Source organism: Pseudophryne corroboree, chromosome 4 (genome assembly GCF_028390025.1).
Source record: "Pseudophryne corroboree isolate aPseCor3 chromosome 4, aPseCor3.hap2, whole genome shotgun sequence".
Classification (NCBI taxonomy): Eukaryota; Metazoa; Chordata; class Amphibia; order Anura; family Myobatrachidae; genus Pseudophryne; species Pseudophryne corroboree.
Window position 1 is genome coordinate 193,726,811 of NC_086447.1, and position 22,914 is coordinate 193,749,724.

General features: G+C 46.7%; 1 protein-coding gene across 3 annotated transcripts in view; it reads left to right on the plus strand.

Annotated features, from left to right (window-relative positions):
- Window positions 1-22,914, plus strand: part of GPC1 (glypican 1) — a 312,763-nt gene that overhangs the window by 276,395 nt on the left and 13,454 nt on the right. For all 3 annotated transcript variants that reach the window (XM_063915676.1, XM_063915674.1, XM_063915673.1), the window contains 4 exons: window positions 4,370-4,500; window positions 14,546-14,665; window positions 20,517-20,650; window positions 20,779-20,954. In XM_063915676.1, coding sequence (XP_063771746.1) covers window positions 4,370-4,500; window positions 14,546-14,665; window positions 20,517-20,650; window positions 20,779-20,954 — 561 coding nt within the window. The remainder of the gene's footprint in view (window positions 1-4,369; window positions 4,501-14,545; window positions 14,666-20,516; window positions 20,651-20,778; window positions 20,955-22,914) is intronic.

A 22,914-nucleotide genomic window follows, 5' to 3' on the forward strand; every position in this document is an offset into this window, starting at 1 on the left:
GGGTAAAAATGGTGGCTTCCTACGAAGCAATCCCATTCGGCAGATTCCACGCAAGACTTTCCAGTGGAACCTACTGGACAAATGGTCCGGGTCGCATCTTCAGATGCTTCAGCGGATAACCCTGTCACCAGGGACAAGGGTATCCCTCCTGTGGTGGTTGCAGAGTGCTCATCTTCTAGAGGGCCGCAGATTCGGCATGCGGGACTGGGTCCTGGTGGCCACGGATGCCAGCCTGCGAGGCTGGGGAGCAGTCACACAGGGAAGGAATATCCAGGGCTTATGGTCAAGCCTGGAGACATCACTTCACATAAATGTCCTGAAGCTAAGGGCCATTTACAATGCTCTAAGCTTAGCAAGACCTCTGCTTCAAGGTCAGCCGGTGTTGATCCAGTCGGACAACATTACGGCAGTCACCCACGTAAACAGACAGGGTGCCACAAGAAGCAGGAGGGCAATGGCAGAAGCTGCAAGGATTCTTCGCGGGGCACTGTCAGCAGTTTTCATTCCGGGAGTGGACAACTGGGAAGCAGTTTTCCTCAGCACGACCTCCACCCGGGAGAGTAAGGACTTCACCCAGAAGTCTTCCACATGATTATAAACCGTTGGGAAAAACTCGACAGGTATTGCGCCACGTCAAGGGACCCTCAGGCAATAGCTGTAGATGCTCTGGTAACACCGTGGGTGTACCAATCAGTGTATGGGTTCCCTCCTCTGCCTCTCATACCCAAGGTACTGAGATTGATAAGATGGAGAGGAGTAAGCACTATATTAGTGGCTCCGGATTGGCCAAGAAGGAATTGGTAACCGGAACTTCAAGAGATGCTCACGGAGGATCCGTAGCCTCTACCTCTAAGAAGGGACCTGCTCCAGCAAGGACCTTGTCTGTTCCAAGACTTACCGCGGCTGCGTTGACGGCATGGCGGTTGAACGCCGGATCCTGAAGGAAAAAGGCATTCCGGATGAAGTCATCCCTATCCTGATCAAAGCCAGGAAGGATGTAACCGCAAAACATTATCACCGCATTTGGCGAAAATATGTTGCGTGGTGCGAGGCCAGTAAGGCTTGACGGAGGAAATTCAACTGGGTCGATTCCTACATTTCCTGCAAACAGGAGTATCTATGGGCCTGAAATTGGGGTCCATTAAGGTTCAAATTTCGGCTCTGTCAATTTTCTTCCAAAAAAGAACTAGCTTCAGTCCCTGAAGTTCAGACATTTGTTAAAGGGGTACTGCATATACAGCCTCCTTTTGTGCCTTTAGTGGCACTTTTGGGATCTCCAGGTGGTTTTTGGGTTCCAAAAGTCACATTGGTTTGACACACTTAAATCTGTGGAGTTAAAATATCTCACAGAAAAAGTGGTCATGCTGTTGGCTCTGGCCTGGGCCAGGCGCGTGTCAGAATTGGTGGCTTTATCCTGTAAAAGCCCTTATCTGATTTTCCATTCGGACAGGGCGGAATTGAGGACTCGTCCTCAGTTTCTCCCTAAGGTGGTTTCAGCGTTCACCTGAACCAAACCTATTGTGGTGCCTGCGGCTACTAGGGACTTGGAGGACTCCAAGTTGCTAGACGTTGTCAGGACCCGGAAAATATATGTTTCCAGGACGGCTGGAGTCAGGAAATCTGACTCGCTGTTTATCCTCTATGCACCCAACTAGCTGGGTGCTCCTGCTTCTAAGCAGACTATTGCTCGTTGGATTTGTAGTACAATTCAGCTTGCACATTCTGTGGCAGGCCTGCCACAGCCAAAAATCTGTAAATGCCCACTCCACAAGGAAGGTGGGCTCATCTTGGGCAGCTGCCCGAGGGGTCTCGGCTTTACAACTTGCCGAGCAGTTACTTGGTCAGGAGCAAATACGTTTGTAAAATTCTACAAATTTGATACCCTGGCTGAGGAGGACCGGGAGTTCTCTCATTGGGGGCTGCAGAGTCATCCGCACTCTCCCGCCCGTTTGGGAGCTTTGGTATAATCCCCATGGTCCTTACGGAGTTCCCAGCATCCACTAGGACGTCAGAGAAAATAAGAATTTACTTACCGATAATTCTATTTCTCGTAGTCCGTAGTGGATGCTGGGCGCCCATCCCAAGTGCGGATTGTCTGCAATACTGGTACATAATTATTGTTACCCAAAAATTCGGGTTATTGTTGTAGTGAGCCATCTTTTCGAGAGGCTTCTCTATTATCATGCTGTTAACTGGGTTCAGATCACAAGTTGTACAGTGTGATTGGTGTGGCTGGTATGAGTCTTACCCGGGATTCAAAATCCTTCCTTATTGTGTACGCTCGTCCGGGCACAGTATCCTAACTGAGGCTTGGAGGAGGGTCATAGGGGGAGGAGCCAGTGCACACCAGGTGATCCTAAAGCTTTCTTTAGATGTGCCCTGTCTCCTGCGGAGCCGCTATCCCCCATGGTCCTTACGGAGTTCCCAGCATCCACTACGGACTACGAGAAATAGAATTATCGGTAAGTAAATTCTTATTTTAACTTCTCTGCTCCAACTATACATGTTAAGATCCTTTAGTCTTTTAGTGTATGTTTTGTGATGTAGGCCATGCACCATTTTAGTTGCCCTTCTTTGTACAGTCTCTAATGTATTAATATCCTTTTGGAGATATGGCCTCAAGAATTGAACTTAGTATTCTAGTTGAGGCTGTACAAATGACCTATACAGTGGCATTGTTACTTCTTTCTGCTGGTGATTGCTCTCCCAATGCAGCCAAGTATCTGACTAGCCTTCCTCATTGCTTTGTTACATTGCTTACCTGCCTTTAAGTCACCTGAAATAGTGACTCCTAGATCCCTTTCCTCCTCAGTAGTTTCCAGTATAGTGCCATTAATACTATATTTAGCCGTTGGATTTTTAAGACCCAAGTTCATGATTTAGCATTTTTTGGCATTAAACTGTAATTGTAATGCTCTTGACCATTCCTCTAGTTTACATGGATACTCAATTGTTTGTTTTACTCCTCCTGGTGTGTCTACTCTGTTGCATATCTTTGTGTCATCTGCAAAAATGCATATTTTCCCTTAAATGCCATTTGCAATGTCACCAATAAAAATATTAAAAAGCACTGGTCCAAGTACAGATCCCTGGGGTACTCCACTGGTAACATTTCCCTCCTGTTACCAGTGGAGTACAATTGAGACAAATCAATGTCTCAATTGTTTCACACAAATCCAAAATGTTCCACATTTCCTATTGTAGTGTGAATGGTACATAAGGTACAAGTGAATAATGACATCATTATAAACTTACCGCCAAAAGTACATTCTGTAATGGCAGTCTCATACGCAGTGTCTGTGCATGTACCTGAGACCAGTGTGAGACATACAGTGTAATCAGGTGACATCTATGCAGAGATAGTTATGCACATCTATATAGCATTTATATTACAAGGGAGTGCACAGAAGGGCAGTGACCAACACGGTCTGTTACGTCCAATCGTACATCAGGCACATCATATAATGTAACCGATGTTTTATGATGAACCAGTATAAACACATAAGTGAGCATTCTGCAGTGTGGAACGTGTACAAGTTTGTAAAGGTGTTGAATGCTCTGGTAGAGTGCGGAGAGTTTGTATGATCACCTGCCAGGTTCTCGGCTGACCCAGCCAGTTTATGCACCAGCTTTACTTTGCAACACAGCAGATATCGTATTACATATCATAAAACATGAATTCAGCACTATATGCACCCTGGTTACTGTAGTCATACCTGGCTTCACTTTGCTGCATGAGCAGTGCACATTAAAGGCCATGATTCACAGTTTCACTCTCATTATTATTCTTGTCCTTAGGCTAGGGCTACGTGAGCGGTTACAACATACAATAGCTCGCATGTGACTGTAGGTCAGAATCGTGCACAGTACATTTACAAATGGCACACTGTCCTGTGTGGGACACCGACACGTGTCTTCTGCAGCTGTTGGAAGTAAACGCAACAAGCTGATTGTGTGACATTTTGACCTCCAGTCACATCACAGATCAAATGTGTAGCTGAGCATTGCTGCATCAGCTGCGGATCAATTCATTGCATACAGTACACGATGATATGTCAGGTTGTTGGCGCTCAGGAATGGAAAACCATGTTATGTCACTGAATCAGAATACTACAAAAACATACTATCTGTATTTTCCAGAATCTGAGCCGAAAGGCTCAGAAATTGTTGCTTGCGGTAAACATGACTTCTCAGCATGTTTGTATATACGTGCATCTCCGAACAGGATGTGGAGAATGGAAAGTCTGCACATAGAGTCTGGGAAATGAGGAACAGGGCACAATAATGCACTCAGCAGAAAATTGTGCGTCTTCTACGTGTACATACTTTCCGTAGAACTAATGTTTATCTTTCTCTGTCCCTCCGTCAGAGTCCTTACTGCTGGTGGCTGGCAAGTTTAATGGAGCTTCTGGTGTGGAGAACATTGTGGGAACGGTCCACACAAAGATCTCTGAGGCCATCACCCATATGCAGGAGAACAAGGAGGTTATCACAAACAAGGTACCTGCTATATCCTGGGCTAGCATGGGACACACACACGGACACACACACACACACACACACACACACACACACGTATTTCAGTACTGCATATAACAATTGTCTGGTGAATGAAGTCTTGCGGGTGTATGTAACAGTCTGCGAGTTGCAAGCAGCCATGAGATGTCGCGATTTAGACGCGGCTGCCTGTCACTCAGAGTGTTACATACAGATGTGTCCTCATACACTATTACTGCAGTGATACCAAATAGCCCTTCTCTGCGAGCCTGGTCCTGTGCGACTCAGCTTGCGCCAAGTTTTTTTGTGTGAGATTTTCCTCTGGAGCGTGGGCCTTAATCGCAATGTGATGCGACAAAACTGCTTCACAAGACTGCACTGATTGATTTGATATGCGACACTTGTATATCTTTGTGTGACTGAATCTGCAGTGGCATCGGCTTTTTGACACGCCAGGTTCCGTTGTGCTTCGGATAGAAATTCAGACTCATTCGCACACAGATATTCAGGTGTTGCATATCAGATTAATCAGTAGAGTCTCATGTAGGGTGTAGTCGCATCACATTGTGATTAAAACGCACATTCAAGTGAAAAAGACGCTACACTGCTCAGCGCGGGTCAAGCGCACAAGTGGTCATGCGCCGTATGGTGTATTGAGAACACTTTGTATACCATGGGAATGCAAAAGATGACCCGCTTCCCCACAAAATAAAGTGGTTGGAGGCTTGCTGTAAAATGAATGGACGATCACTGCAGCGGCAGCGATTGTAGCCTGATGCCCTTTGGTGAGTGCGCATACACAACTGTGCATTTCACTGGTGCGATCACCTCTGCCTGATTGACAGGCAGAGGCGGTCGCGGGGCAGGAGGAGGCGTGCCAATGGCATTGGAACGCAGCTTGTGGGGAGCGATCCTGACAATGCAGGTGTGTCCGGACCGCTACGCGAGTGGGCCTGCGGCGGCTGCGTGATGTCACATGCAGCCACTGCGGCCCAGAAGGTGGCTGCGTTACGTCACACGCAGCCGCTCTAGCCCAGAAGGTGGTGGGCAACCGCCTGCCAGCGCAGCTAGGCTGTGCAGGCAGGGAGCTACTTGGTGGGTGCACATGTCAGAGAAATTAATCGTAGATGTGCTAAATTTAGCACATCTACGAGCAGCTCTGAATCACCCCCTATGTTCGGATTCCGGCATTGGTCACATGACCGCCGGCATTCTCGACCGCCGGGATCCCGATCGCATCCCGAATTGTACAGTCACACAAACTAATTAGAATGGCACACCTTGGCTTGCATATTTTGGCTTTTATTAAATGCCAAATCTGTTTACAAAATATTTCCAGAATTGGTACATCTGTAAATGCACCCTAAGCAGTTGTCTTGTATGTATGTCATTCATTATACTGCTTATAGTTATATTATTTCTCTGACGTCCTAGTGGATGCTGGGAACTCCGAAAGGACCATGGGGAATAGCGGCTCCGCAGGAGACTGGGCACAACTAAAGAAAGCTTTTAGGTCACCTGGTGTGCACTGGCTCCTCCCACTATGACCCCCCTCCAAGCCTCAGTTAGATTTTGTGCCCGGCCGAGGTTGGATGCACACTAGGGGCTCTCCTGAGCTTCTAAAAAGAAAGTATATAATTAGGTTTTTTATTTTCAGTGAGACCTGCTGGCAACAGGCTCACTGCAGCGAGGGACTAAGGGGAGAAGAAGCGAACCTACCTGCTTGCAGCTAGCTTGGGCTTCTTAGGCTACTGGACACCATTAGCTCCAGAGGGATCGACCGCATGGAACTGGCCTTGGTGTTCGGTCCCGGAGCCGCGCCGCCGTCCCCCTTACAGAGCCAGAAGCAAGAAGAGGTCCGGAAAATCGGCGGCAGAAGACATCAGTCTTCACCAAGGTAGCGCACAGCACTGCAGCTGTGCGCCATTGCTCCTCATACACACTTCACACTCCGGTCACTGAGGGTGCAGGGCGCTAGGGGGGGGGGGGGGGCGCCCTGAGCAGCAATAAAAACACCTTGGCTGGCAAAAATACCACAATATATAGCCCCAGAGGCTATATATGTGATAATTACCCCTGCCAGAATCCATAAAAAAGCGGGAGAAAAGTCCGCGAAAAAGGGGCGGAGCTATCTCCCTCAGCACACTGGCGCCATTTCTCCCTCACCGCTCCGCTGGAAGGAAGCTCCCTTGCTCTCCCCTGCAGTCTACACTACAGAAAAGGGTAAAAAAGAGAGGGGGGGCACTAAATTTAGGCGCAGTATATATAACAGCAGCTATAGGGGACATAATTCAGTTAGTCCCTGCATTATATAGCGCTCTGGTGTGTGCTGGCATACTCTCACTCTGTCTCCCCAAAGGGCTTTTGTGGGTCCTGTCCTCTGTTAGAGCATTCCCTGTGTGTGTGCGGTGTGTCGGTACGGCTGTGTCGACATGTTTGATGAGGATAATGATGTGGAGGCGGAGCAGATGCCTATAGAAGGGATGTCACCCCCTGCGGGGCAGACACCTGAGTGGATGGACTTATGGAAGGAATTGCGTGCACGTGTCGACTCCTTACACAAAAAATTTGACGACATGCCAAATGCGGGACAGCCGGCTTCTCAGCTCGTGCCTGTCCAGGCGTCTCAAAGGCCATCGGGGGCTCTAAAACGCCCGCTACCTCAGATGGCAGACCCGGATGTCGACACGGATACTGACACCAGTGTCGACGACGATGAGTCTAGTCTAATGTCCATTAAGGCCATTCGTTGCATGATTGAAGCAATGAAAGAGGTGTTACAAATTTCTGATATAAACCCAGGTACCACTAAAAAGGGTATTATGTTTGGGGAGAAAAAACTACCCGTAGTTTTTCCCCCATCAGAAGAATTAAATGAAGTGTGTGAAGAAGCGTGGGCTTTCCCTGATAAAAGATTGGTAATCTCTAAGAAGTTACTAATGGCGTTCCCTTTCCCGCCAGAGGATAGGTCACGTTGGGAGACACCCCCTAGGGTGGATAAAGCGCTCACACGTTTGTCTAAAAAGGTGGCACTACCGTCTCTGGATACGGCCGCCCTCAAGGAACCTGCTGATAGAAAGCAGGAGGCGATCCTGAAGTCTGTATATACACACTCAGGCATTATACTTAGACCAGCTATTGCGTCAGCATGGATGTGCAGTGCTGCCGCTGCGTGGTCAGATTCCCTGTCAGAAAATATTGACACCCTAGACAGGGACACTATTCTGCTAACCATAGAGCATATAAAAGACTCAGTCTTATACATGAGAGATGCACAGAGGGAGATCTGCCGGCTGGCATCTAAAATAAGTGCATTGTCCATTTCTGCTAGGAGAGGCTTATGGACTCGCCAGTGGACAGGGGATGCAGATTCAAAAAGGCACATGGAAGTTTTGCCTTATAAGGGTGAGGAATTATTTGGGGATGGTCTCTCGGACCTAGTTTCCACAGCAACTGCTGGGAAGTCAGCATTTTTACCCCATGTTCCCTCACAGCCTAAAAAGGCGCCGTTTTATCAGGTACAGTCCTTTCGGACTCAGAAAAACAGGCGTGGAAAAGGCGGGTCCTTTCTGTCCAGAGGCAGAGGTAGGGGAAAAAGGCTGCAACAAACAGCAGGTTCCCAGGAGCAAAAGTCCTCCCCCGCTTCTTCCAAGTCCGCCGCATGACGGTGGGGCTCCACAGGCGGAGCCAGGTACGGTGGGGGGCCGCCTCAAAAATTTCAGCGATCAGTGGGCTCGCTCACAGGTGGATCCCTGGATCCTGCAAATAGTATCTCAAGGGTACAAACTGGAATTCGAGGTGTCTCCACCCCACCGGTTCCTAAAATCTGCCTTGCCGATTACTCCTTCAGACAGGGAGGCTGTGCTAGCGGCAATTCACAAGCTGTATTCCCAGCAGGTGATAATCAAGGTGCCCCTACTTCAACAAGGACGGGGTTACTATTCCACACTGTTTGTGGTACCGAAACCAGACTGTTCGGTGAGACCCATTTTAAATTTGAAATCCTTGAACACATACATAAAAAAATTCAAGTTCAAGATGGAATCGCTCAGGGCGGTTATTGCAAGCCTGGACGAGGGGGATTACATGGTATCCCTGGACATCAAAGATGCTTACCTGCATGTCCCCATTTACTATCCTCACCAGGAGTACCTCAGATTTGTGGTACAGGATTGCCATTACCAATTCCAGACGCTGCCGTTTGGACTCTCCACGGCACCGAGGGTGTTTACCAAGGTAATGGCGGAAATGATGATACTCCTTCGAAAAAAGGGAGTTTTAATTATCCCGTACTTGGACGATCTCCTAATAAAGGCGAGGTCCAAGGAGCAGTTGTTGGTGGGAGTAGCACTATCTCAGGAGGTGCTACACCAGCACGGTTGGATTCTGAATATTCCAAAATCACAGCTGGTTCCGACGACACGTCTACTGTTCCTGGGTATGATTCTGGATACAGTCCAGAAAAAAGTGTTTCTCCCGGAGGAGAAAGCCAAGGAGCTGTCATCTCTAGTCAGAGACCTCCTGAAACCAAAACAGGTATCGGTGCATCACTGCACGCGGGTCCTGGGAAAGATGGTGGCTTCTTACGAAGCAATTCCTTTCGGCAGGTTCCATGCCAGAATCTTTCAGTGGGACCTGTTGGACCAATGTTCCGGATCGCATCTTCAGATGCATCGCCTAATAACCCTGTCTCCAAGAACCAGGGTGTCTCTGCTGTGGTGGCTGCAGAGTGCTCATCTTCTAGAGGGCCGCAGATTCGGCATACAGGACTGGGTCCTGGTGACCACGGATGCCAGCCTTCGAGGCTGGGGGGCAGTCACACAGGGAAGAAACTTCCAAGGACTATGGTCGAGTCAGGAGACTTCCCTACACATAAATATTCTGGAACTAAGGGCCATTTACAATGCCCTAAGTCAGGCAAAATCCCTGCTTCTACACCAGCCGGTACTGATCCAGTCAGACAACATCCTGGCAGTCGCCCATGTAAATCGACAGGGCGGCACAAGAAGCAGGATGGCAATGGCAGAAGCCACAAGGATTCTCCGATGGGCGGAAAATCACGTACTAGCACTGTCAGCAGTGTTCATTCCGGGAGTGGACAACTGGGAAGCAGACTTTCTCAGCAGGCACGACCTCCACCCGGGAGAGTGGGGACTTCATCCAGAAGTCTTCACGCTGATTGTAAATCGATGGGAACGGCCACAGGTGGACATGATGGCGTCCCGCCTAAACAAAAAACTAGAGAGATATTGCGCCAGGTCAAGGGACCCTCAGGCGATAGCTGTGGACGCTCTAGTGACACCGTGGGTGTACCAGTCGGTTTATGTGTTCCCTCCTCTGCCTCTCATACCAAGGGTACTGAGAATAATAAGAAAACGAGGAGTAAGAACAATACTCGTGGTTCCGGATTGGCCAAGACGAGCGTGGTACCCGGAACTTCAAGAGATGATCTCAGAGGACCCATGGCCTCTGCCGCTCAGACAGGACCTGCTGCAGCAGGGGCCCTGTCTGTTCCAAGACTTACCGCGGCTGCGTTTGACGGCATGGCGGTTGAACGCCGGATCCTGAAGGAAAAGGGCATTCCGGAGGAAGTCATTCCTACGCTGATTAAAGCCAGGAAAGATGTAACTGCAAAGCATTATCACCGCATATGGCGGAAATATGTTGCTTGGTGTGAGGCCAAAAAGGCCCCAACAGAGGAATTTCAACTAGGTCGATTTCTGCATTTCCTACAAGCAGGAGTGACTATGGGCCTGAAATTAGGCTCCATTAAGGTACAGATCTCGGCTCTGTCGATTTTCTTCCAGAAAGAACTAGCTTCACTACCTGAAGTTCAGACGTTTGTGAAAGGAGTGCTGCATATTCAGCCCCCGTTTGTGCCTCCAGTGGCACCTTGGGATCTCAACGTGGTGTTGAGTTTCTTAAAATCACATTGGTTTGAGCCACTTAAAACCGTGGATCTAAAATATCTCACGTGGAAAGTGGTCATGTTATTGGCCTTGGCTTCAGCCAGGCGTGTGTCAGAATTGGCAGCTTTGTCATGTAAAAGCCCTTATCTGATTTTCCATATGGATAGGGCAGAATTGAGGACTCGTCCCCAGTTTCTCCCTAAGGTGGTATCAGCTTTTCACTTGAACCAACCTATTGTGGTGCCTGCGGCTACTAGGGACTTGGAGGATTCCAAGTTACTGGACGTAGTCAGGGCCTTGAAAATTTATGTTTCCAGGACGGCTAGAGTCAGGAAAACTGACTCGCTATTTATCCTGTATGCACCCAACAAACTGGGTGCTCCTGCTTCTAAGCAGACTATTGCTCGCTGGATTTGTAGCACAATTCAGCTGGCGCATTCTGCGGCTGGACTGCCGCATCCTAAATCAGTAAAAGCCCATTCCACAAGGAAGGTGGGCTCATCTTGGGCGGCTGCCCGAGGGGTCTCGGCTTTACAACTTTGCCGAGCTGCTACTTGGTCAGGGGCAAACACGTTTGCAAAATTCTACAAATTTGATACCCTGGCTGAGGAGGACCTTGAGTTCTCTCATTCGGTGCTGCAGAGTCATCCGCACTCTCCCGCCCGTTTGGGAGCTTTGGTATAATCCCCATGGTCCTTTCGGAGTTCCCAGCATCCACTAGGACGTCAGAGAAAATAAGATTTTACTCACCGGTAAATCTATTTCTCGTAGTCCGTAGTGGATCCTGGGCGCCCATCCCAAGTGCGGATTGTCTGCAATACTTGTACATAGTTATTGTTAACTAAAGGGTTATTGTTGAGCCATCTGTTGAGAGGCTCAGTTGCTTTCATACTGTTAAACTGGGTATAGTATCACGAGTTATACGGTGTGATTGGTGTGGCTGGTATGAGTCTTACCCGGGATTCAAAATCCTTCCTTATTATGTCAGCTCGTCCGGGCACAGTGTCCTAACTGAGGCTTGGAGGAGGGTCATAGTGGGAGGAGCCAGTGCACACCAGGTGACCTAAAAGCTTTCTTTAGTTGTGCCCAGTCTCCTGCGGAGCCGTTATTCCCCATGGTCCTTTCGGAGTTCCCAGCATCCACTACGGACTACGAGAAATAGATTTACCGGTGAGTAAAATCTTATTTTCTCAGAAGGGAAGCATACTATGAGTTCCTGGAATTAGCATCATACCGGCTACAAATGATCAATATAAAGTGACGTTAATCAGACCTGGAGTAGTATGCACTCGTCAGGATTTTCCCCTTTCTACCTCAGCATACTGTCCAGAGACCAGCAGACGCAGGACGTAATGCTGCAATAAATCCCCATGTATATTATAAAGCCATAGCTACATACGTAAGGACATATACAGCTGTATAATAACCACTACAAATCATTGGAACACGCATGCTGATTCTCCCAGAGGAACACTTACTGATACCGGGGCACAGCAGATATAGCACTGACAGCTTGTTTATTTATAATGTGTTTCTCTTCCCTGCACTACATTTATATAAATAGTGAGCGGCTTCCATAGATTTTTTGCCGTTTTTCTGTTTAAAGGGCTCCGGTACCAGCTTTGTCCGGTATATACCAGATATGGGCACATTTATCTAATAAAAGCTAAGGGTCAGCAAATTTGTAATTGAACATTTTTGGGGGTTCATATTGTGCAAATTAACAGGTATTAGGATTATATTTATTCATAACGAGCAAATAATTGCTGGAAATATTATACAACCCAAATGACCGGCATTGTATCCGTTGGGCTAAAGTGGGGGTTTGTGTGTCTGCTGCCAATTGATTTTATAATAATAATCACACTGATACATGCCCCTGACACTTCTACAAGACAGGGCAGGGCCGTGCACTCACATTGCTGCCACCCAAACCCCAGTTCTGTTCTGTACGACTCATGTTTAATATTCCCGCTAGCATTAAGGCAATACAGGGCGCTGTGGTGCGGTGGGGCATCTGTGTGATCGAAAAAAGTGGCCGTGGCCAAGAAGGGGAGCACAGTCCTGTCATCATCAATCATTGGGGGCGTGCCCAGCACTTACAGACATGCTGGGATGCCCCCAAGCCTTTCCCTCCCCCTCACTGTGAATAGGCCTTGTGCATTTGCACAGCATCTGTTCACCTGGCGGTGATCGCAACCGCAACTTTTCCCACCTGCGACCCGCAGGTGGGGAAGACACCGGGCAGGCTGTTTTAGCATGACACGGCTAAAAGGGCAGGGCACATTTTGCCGTTTTTAAATCAGGCAGGGTGCAGCTTCCTGCTTATACAGCCTAGCAAGAGTAATAATGATAGAGATGAGCACAAATGCATAATATTCACATCTGCACATGCGTTGTATGCAAAACTGGCAGCCTGCGCCTGTGCACAGAGATCCGTCCCACACTCAAACATAACATCAGCCTGAGACTCAATGTACCGGTGATCTGATTATAATGGCCTCAGACTCCACAACATTGCACACTAGCCTGTACCCCATAAAACATAATTATATGCAGTCCTATACAGGTACTATGGGGGTGATTCAGATCTGATCTTAGATGTGCTAAATTTAGCACATCTATGATCAGTTACTGTGACATGCGGGGGGGGGACGCCCATCACAGGGCTAGTCTGCCCCGCATGTCAGGCCCTGCCCCTTCCCCCGCACAGGTGCCAAAGCATCGCATGGCGGCGATGCTTTTGCACCCGCCAAGTACCTCCCTGCTTGCGCAGCCTGGCTGTGTTGGCAGGTGGCTACCCAGAACATCCCTGGTTGCAGCGGCTGCGTGTGACGTCATGCAGTCGCTGCGGTCCGCAACGGTCCGGACACACCTAAGTTGTCCGGACCGTGCCCCACCAACGGCATTCTAATGCTGTTGGCACGCCCCCTCCTGCCCCGCGTCAATCAGGCAGAGGCGATCGCAGCCCTGAGATGCTTTTAGCATCTCACTGGGCCTCCCGGGCTGTGCGTGCGCACTCCCCAAAGGGCTTCAGACTGCGATCGCTGCAGCAATCCAGTCTGAATTAGCCCCTTTAAACCAAGCTTTGTCACAATAAAATTATGAAATACCAGGTTGTGCCCCTCTGAAGATTGTGCCACCCAAAAAAGTATTACATATTATTGTAAGCTTTCCACAACTTGTAGCAACATTTCTGAAGCCTGTGACTCCTCACCCTTGCAAATTATTACATACAGTATTAGACTGTCCCCACTCTAATTATTATACCACACCAGCCTGGCCCACTTCTCCTACACTCATGGGGGTAAATTTACTAAGGTGGTAGATTTTTAGAACTGGTGATGTTGCCCATAGCAACCAATCAGATTATATCTATTATCTGCTAGAAGCAGCTAGATAAATGGTAAGTAGAATCTGATTGGTTGCCATGGGCAACATCACCAGTTCTAAAAATCTCCTAGCTTAGTAAATTTACCCCATGGTGTCTAGTTATTCTATACACAGTTACTTCTACCAGAGCTGCTGTCTTCAGCTGTCACCCAAGTTTCTACAGGCGAGGCTTAGCTACAGTAAATGTTCTTATGGTTTTCGTGCTTAGATTTGTATGTGTGTAAATAATGAAAATAGGTATTGCTAGATCCCAGCAATAGAAATGATCTTCTTCCCAGAGTTACCATTGTAGCAACAGATGAGAGTTTATAGACCAAGGGTATTTTCTTGGGTCACAAAGGCATATTTCTTAGCAAGTAACTGATATTTGTCCAATGCTGGTCTATAGAAACCCAGTTCTGCTTGGGCTGGAAAATGTCCAAATGTAGGAATTGTACGTTTGTTCAGGACTTAGAAGTCCTGCCTCAGCCATGCTGCCTGTTATCTCGAGGACTTTAAAATAAAGTTGCACAGCCACAAGGGAGGAAGAAGAAGGTGCCACAGGGATACTATGGTGCATTTTGTGTGCAGCCGTTTCTGTACTTTAATAAATATCTTTCCATAAATAACTAGCATTTGGCGATGGTGCCTGAGAGGTTGGTTCGTAAGGTAGTTTACTACACAACCTACACCACCACTTTATACACTTGCTCACTGGTGGACTCTACCAGGTACAGTATTATACTATGACGTTTTACTTTCTACAGGTGTTTAAAGTTTGTGGAAACCCCAAAAAGGGCAACAAGGGCTCCAAGCCGGAGGAGAAAAAGAGAAAAGGGAAGGCAGTTCCGGAAGATAAATCCAGCGTTCCCAGTATGGACAACCTGGTGAGTGTTCCATCTATGACCTGACCATGCAGACGGGACAGAAGCAGGTCATGATTTGGGGAGAGGCCTATACTGACACAGGACCTAATTCAGACCTAATCGCACCATGTGCACTGCAGGGGGGGGGGCAGATATAACGTGTATAGAGTTAGATTTGGATGGGTTATATTGTTTCTGTGCAGGGTAAATACTGGCTGCTTTATTTTTACCCTGCAATTTAGATTTCAGTTTGAACACATCCCACCCAAATCTAACTCTGCACATGTTACATCTGCCCACCTGCAGTGCAACATGGTTTTGCCCATTAGAGAAAAAATTTGCTGCTGCGATGAGGTCTGAATTAGGCCCACAGTTACAGGGGTGGTGAGCTCCCCGATGTCTTGTCACCTTGCCCTATTATCTCGCTGCGAGTTGCCACATACCTCCCACACATCACTATTCTGTGCTGTTACTTAAGATAATCAGATTGACTACATGTTGGCCAGTCCCCTCCTAGTTAGTGATCCACACAGCTGAAATATTCTGCTCTACTATTTTTAACATTAAAATTATCTTATTTTCTGGTCAAACCGACTTTGGGGGTAATTGAGACTTGATCGACAGACATGCGGGGAGACGCCCAGCACAGGGCTGGTCCGCCCCGCATGTCTGGGTCTGCCCACCCCCCCGCGCAGGTACAAAAGCATTGCACGGCGGCAATGCTTTTGTACCTGAAGAGTAGCTCCCTACCAGCTCAGCTCCTGCGCGCTGGCAGGTAGCTACCCGACGCTTTCCGGGTTTCAGCGGCTGCGTGTGCAGTCACTCAGCCCTGCGGCCCATCCCCCGCACGGTCCACGCATGCCTGTGTTGCGCGGACCGCGCCCCCAAAACGACGGCCTAACGACGCCGGACCACGCCCCTCCCGCCCAATGAACAATGTCAATCAGGCTGAGGCGATCGCTGGGCTGAGATGACGATCGCATCTCTGGCATGTGCACTGTGGCGCCTGCACATGCGCAGTTCACACCTGATTCATGCTGTGCGAAAACGCACAGCAGCGGTCAGCTCTGAATTAGCCCCTTTATCTGCTTTCCATATGTAACCAGTTTTGAAGAATTAAGGACAATGATTTGACCTTAGTAAAACACACCTCAGAAAAGCAATGATTTTAAGTATTATTTTATCTTTTTAAAGCTGTGTCTCTTTAAATTAATGTTGCAGCTGGCTTATCTGTTCCATAAATATGAGATGTGATGGTGGGTAGGGAACATGGGGTTACTCAGATGTGGTTGGAATTGCTTCATGATGAGCAAAGTACCTACCTGTTCTGCAAATGCGTTAATGGGTAAGGCAACACAGGACGGCAGCAGGCTGTCAGTGTTTGACAGTCTGCTGCCGTCTAGGGGGGGGGGAGACGGCCTTCATTTGTGAAGAGGGAAGAGGCCAGGGATCTCCATCGTAAGACGAGGATTTCCCGACCTCTGCGACGCCCGATGGGGAGTCCAGTGATCCGATGCTGCGTCCTAGGACACAGGTTGGATCACTACTGCAGCAGGAGGCATCTGCTTGTAATAGATGCTTCCAAGGAAGCAGCAGAGATGGCACCTCCAACTACTGTACATCTGAATTACAGTAGGCCTGTGAAGCAATGTTGGGGAGAAATAAGGAGAGAGACATAGCAACCTATTACAGAGACCCACTGCATTCATTCTTACTAAAATCAGATTTGCTTCTGGTTTTACAACTGTGTACTGACGCAGTTTGCGATATGAACAATTACATGCTTATCTGTGCGGAAAAACATAGAATACAATGCTGCATTGTTTTGTGCCCTAACATCAGTATTTAGTAAATACATTCCTTGCCAAAGAGATATGCATTCAGTAAATATAGAAGATTTAATTAGCCAAGCAGTTCTGTCAGACCTTTGTGCATACAAAGTGGTTTATTCGGGCAGGAAAACCTTTCATGTTTGCTACTGTTCCATAGAGGTATCAACAAAAAAGAATCCAGGGTTCCCTACCTTAATAACAACCGGAAATGCATGTTATTTGTAATTAGGTCTGAGTTTTCAGAAGCAGAGCGATTTCCAGCAATCTCAGTTGCAGATTTAAACCAGCATTAATTGAAATTGTGGAACAAGCCTGGTTTTGCCATTTAAAATATTAGCCTTTTCAATTTGCAGCGATGATTACCGGAATCACGCTACTGCTGAAAACTCAGACTCTATTACATTATGCCCATAATCTATAGAATCAGAGGTGCATTTTTTTGTGCTGTTTTCAGTGCATTTTTGCACCACTTCTGTGGGGTATATTCAATTGCGGTCGAATTCCGGCGTGAATTCGACAGTTTTTGGATTCGACACAATTCGACAGGCGAAACCCTCCACCCGGGACCAGAATTCGACATATTCAATTAATAACGGATTCGACAGCCCCCTTGTCGAAAAACGGACCAATTGACGAATAGTGGGCGGCCTGGATTCGACTTCGTGGACATGCGGCCCTGGCATTAAATCACCAACTAGTCACCCCTGGCCGGGGCACCCTGGAGGAGTGGGGACCCCCCCTCCAGCCACCCAAGGGCCAGGGGTGAAGCCCGAGGCTGTGCCCCCCCCCCCCCCCCCATCCAAGGGCGGCGGATGGGGGCTGATAGCCTTTTGTGACAAAAGGCATAGGCGCTCCATTATATCCAATGGTGGGAACTTTACGGTCAGCGGTAGTCCACAAGAGTGACCCCACATAACCTTGTGGTCTACCGCTGACCGCAAAGTTCCCACCATTGGATATAATGGAGCGTCTATGCGCTACATTGTATCTCCAGTGCGCCGCCTGAGTGACAGTGCAGGCGCACACAGCCAATCAGGAGAATGCCATGACGTGGCGCTCCCTGATTGGCTGAAGGGACCCTCTTTGACAGCAGTCACGGGGGGTCCCGCCAGTCGGGGAAAGGGGTCCCATGTGTAAACAGTGCGTGGTTCGGGTTTTTCGTTTTTTTTATTTTACCAAGTACGTGGATTACAAACTTAAGAAGAGGACCGATCTACACTGGATTGTTTAAGTATAATTTTATTTACAGGTACCCCTGGATTCTACTGGAGAAGAGGACCGACTGCTTCGTGTCAACATAGGTAAGTATGTGTGTATGTAGGTGTGCATGTATGTAATAAAGTTATACTGTCACGGTGTGTGCGTTGTGTTTTTTTTTTTGGGTAGAACTACAGGCACCAGCGGCCCCGTCTCCCCCCCCCCCCCCTCCCTCCCCCCGCCGCATGCTGGTACTTGTGGTTCTGCTGCAAAAAACAGTATTCTTTTTTTGACACAAAAGGCTATCAGCCCCCCATCCGGCGCCCTTGGATGGGGGGGGACAGTCTCGGGCTTCACCCCTGGCCCTTGGGTGGCTGGAGGGGTGGGACCCCTTGATTTAAGGGGTCCCCACTCCTCCAGGGTACCCCGGCCAGGGGTGACTAGTTGGTGATTTAATGCCAGGGCCGCAGGGACCTATATAAAAGTGTTCCCCCGGCTGTGGCATTATCTCTCTGACTAGTGGAGCCCGGTGCTGGTGTTAAAAATACGGGGGACCCCTACGTCTTTTGTCCCCCGTATCTTTTGCACCAGGACCAGGCGCAGAGCCCGGTGCTGGTTGTTAAAATATGGGGGAGCCCCTGTCAATTTCCCCCCCCCCCGTATTTTTACAACCAGGACCGGCTCAAAGAGCCCGAGGCTGGTTATGCTTAGGAGGGGGGACCCCGCGCAATTTTTTTCAGGATTTTTTACACTTTCAACACCCCTTCCAACTTAAAAACATGCACTGATCTCTCCATATTATTGTAGTCCGTAAAAAAAAATATATATATTCTTTAAAAAAATTGATTAAATAATACTTGTGCCTCATAAATAGACAAACCAAGTAGATAATCCCTTCAAATATAAATAGATATACTATTAGCAATCAAAAAAGCACCAAAAAATACATGTTATTAAAAATTTTTATTAGATCACGACAGAAAAATGAGGCGGAATGAAATTGACGAAATGACTGTCGAAAAGCACTGTTGTCGAATCGACATTCTTCAATTGAATATACTTTTGTCGAAAAGCCTCATTTTTAACATTGCAGACATGTCTAATTGCAAAAAGTCTAATTGCAAAAAGTCGAAAATTAAACGGCAGTTTTTTTTGTCAAAGTACTGTATTGAATTGTCGAATCAAATTCGACAGGATTTTTGTGTCGAAAATGACCAGTTTTTCGACAATTTCGGCAATTCGACCACAATTGAATATACCCCTGTGTATTCTCAGTCACATTTTGTGATCAGTGTTAAAATGCACCTCTAGTGTTTTTTTATGTACAAAGATTGAAAATCTCATAAAAAGATGTATTTTATTGCTTTTGTACTTACAACCGAAATTGTGCAAATCTTATTTGGATGTATGTGAACAACTGTTTTCATGTTGCAAATGGGTTGTAATTGTTTAACTGGTAAAAGCCATAATACATTACTATGGCTGTGTATGGAGATCTAATTGCACTTCTATGCGCATTGCGAACTGCTGTGGGCAACTTGTGTGTAATTTAATCTGTCTCTGGGGGGGGGTGTTCAATTACCTGTGATAATGCTATAAGTTAATGCGGGTTAACTTAACGCATCTATTGAGCAAAAATGCCACTTTTTGCAATACCATTAGAAAATCGCAAAAATGGCATTCACGCGATAATTAGTACTGACGCTACGAGTAGGTGAAAATGGGGAAATCTGCCTGTACCCCCAAAAACGTATATAAGTCTATTTGTAGCCATAATAAAAAATATTTTGGGCTCTTACTATGTGTCAAATGGCTTTTATATGAATTTTTCTAAAACAGTGAAAAACAGATAGAAAGCAAGTGTTTAGAAATGCTCTACTTGGGTAATAGTATATATTTGGGTCGATTTAAACCACTTTTTTAAAATTGACCCCCCCCCCCCCCCCATAATTCTCACTTGCAAGCCTACAAACACGTGTCCCATTCATAAAGTACTCCATATACCTGTCCCATACAATGTACCCCAATTTCAGACATTTTTTTTTACCCCAAAAGTGATATGTCATTATTGACCAAATAACAGTAATTAAAAACCTCTAAGTGCTTAATTAGTCATTAACCACTTAACTGGCATGGTCAGATCACATGCGACCGTACTGCCCCATTGTGTTCCACAGTTTTTGATGAGGAGATCTGTTCTGAAGATGTGCATTATATGATATTTAAATATAAAAAAAAAAAATACTTTTTAAACTATATTAAAAATAAAATGTTAAAAATACAATGTTACGAATGGATTTGAAGGGAAAAATCATCAGTTGTGGGGGGTGTGTGTGTGAGGGGTGTTCCAGGGCTTTCGGACCCAAGTCCTGACATTTTTACCTTTTAAAATAGGAATTTTCTGCATCCTTTCACCTACTCAGGAGGTTGTTAAAAGGGGATCAGTATGTATTACCGACGCTAGGGATGCCTACCGTCAGTATGCCCCACGCAAAACACCCCACGAGTGGGAATAGCCCCTGTGAGCTGGGATTCCTGCTGGCGGTATTGTCAGCAGTCGGGATTCTGGCTTTGGTCTCATAACCACCAGGATCCCGACTGCTGCCAATTTAACTGCATCCTGGTGAAACGTAATCACCGTTAAACCTATGGAAAATTACCATGGGTAATTTTTCGCGTATAATTGGATAGATCCATTTTTGTGAGTCGTGATAAAAGCCTGTTTTTCGCACAAAAATGGGTCATCATGGGTAACTAAATTCCCCCTATGTATCTATTAGCAATTTTGTGATTGATTTAAATGATACTATTCCCATAAAAGTGATCGCGTTTCTGTTTTTCAGACTTCAGATGTAAAAGGAATGCTAAATGACATCCAAGATTATTGGATAAGCCTGCCAAATATATTTTGCAATGAAAAGGCTATTGCTGGTCCGGGCAATGAAGACAAGTGCTGGAACGGGATGTCCCGGGCAAGGTGAGACTACTAACCTGATATTATTCAGCATTGTCTATTGTATTATTAATCTCTTATCCGACACAGAAAGTGCAACATCCCCTGTAATGTCACGAGAGCACAAATAAATGAGAATTGTCTATCTTTAGGTACATGCCTGAGCGTATGGGCAGCGGTCTCGCCAACCAAATCAGTAATCCGGAGATTGATGTGGATATTACCAAGCCTGATATTACCATCCGTCAGCAGATTATGCAGCTGAAGATCATGACCAACCGTCTCCGCAATGCCTATAATGGAAATGACGTGGATTTCCAAGACACAAGTAAGTGGACAGTGCAGAACCTTGTTACAAATCGCTGTTACTCCTACAGTAAAACAAGGATCTGTTCTTGTTCTCCACATCACTACACACTGGGCGATATATATCATGTTCTTCACACAGTATACACACTGGGCGATATATGTATCATGTTCTCCACATCAATACACACTGGGCAATATATAGCATGTATTTCACACAGTATACACACTGGGTGATATATAGCATGTTCTCCACACAGTATACACACTGGGTGATATATGTATCATGTTCTCCACATCAATACACACTGGGCAATATATAGCATGTATTCCACACAGTATACACACTGGGTGATATATAGCATGTTCTCCACACAGTATACACACTGGGTGATATATGTATCATGTTCTCCACATCAATACACACTGGGCAATATATAGCATGTATTCCACACAGTATACACACTGGGCGATATATAGCATGTTCTCCACACAGTATACACACTGGGTGATATATGTATCATGTTCTCCACATCAATACACACTGGGCAATATAGAGCATGTATTCCACACAGTATACACACTGGGCGATATATAGCATGTTCTCCACACAGTATACACACTGGGCGATATATGTGTCATGTTCTCCACATCACTACACACTGGGTGATATATGTATCATGTTCTCCACATCACTACACACTGGGTGATATATAGCATGTTCTTCACACAGTATACACACTGGGTGATATATGTATCATGTTCTCCACACAGTATACACACTGGGCAATATATAGCATGTATTCCACACAATATACACACTGGGCGATATATAGCATGTTCTCCACACAGTATACACACTGGGCGATATATGTGTCATGTTCTCCACATCAATACACACTGGGCAATATATAGCATGTATTCCACACAGTATACACACTGGGCGATATATAGCATGTTCTCCACACAGTATACACACTGGGTGATATATGTATCATGTTCTCCACATCACTACACACTGGGCAATATATAGCATGTATTCCACACAGTATACACACTGGGTGATATATAGCATGTTCTCCACACAGTATACACACTGGGCGATATATGTGTCATGTTCTCCACATCACTACACACTGGGCGATATATACCATGTTCTTCACACAGTATACACACTGGGTGATATATGTATCATGTTCTCCACATCAATACACACTGGGCAATATATAGCATGTATTCCACACAGTATACACACTGGGCGATATATAGCATGTTCTCCACACAGTATACACACTGGGCGATATATGTGTCATGTTCTCCACATCACTACACACTGGGCGATAGATAGCATGTATTCCACACAATATACACACTGGGCGATATATAGCATGTTCTCCATACAGTATACACACTGGGTGATATATGTATCATGTTCTCCACATCAATACACACTGGGCAATATATAGCATGTATTCCACACAATATACACACTGGGCGATATATAGCATGTTCTCCACACAGTATACACACTGGGCGATATATGTGTCATGTTCTCCACATCACTACACACTGGGCGATAGATAGCATATTTTCCACACAGTGGTAGTCATTCCGAGTTGTTCGCTCGCTGACGTTTTTCGCAGCGCAGCGATCAAGTGAAAAAATTGCATTTATGCGCATGCGCTAAGTACTTTCACACAAAAGTTTGCAATTTTACAGAGGCTCGAGCGACGTTTTTCAGTCGCTCGAGTGCTCATAGTATGATTGACAGGAAGTGGGTGTTTCTGGGCGGCTACTCAGCGTTTTCAGGGAGTGTGCTAAAAAACACAGGAGTGCCAGGCAAAAACGCAGGAGTGGCTGGAGAAACGGGGGAGTGGCTGGCCGAACGCAGGGCGTGTTTGTGACGTCAAACTAGGAACTAGACTGACTGCAGTGATCGCAAGTTAGGAGTAGGTCTGGAGCTACTCAGAAACGGCATGACA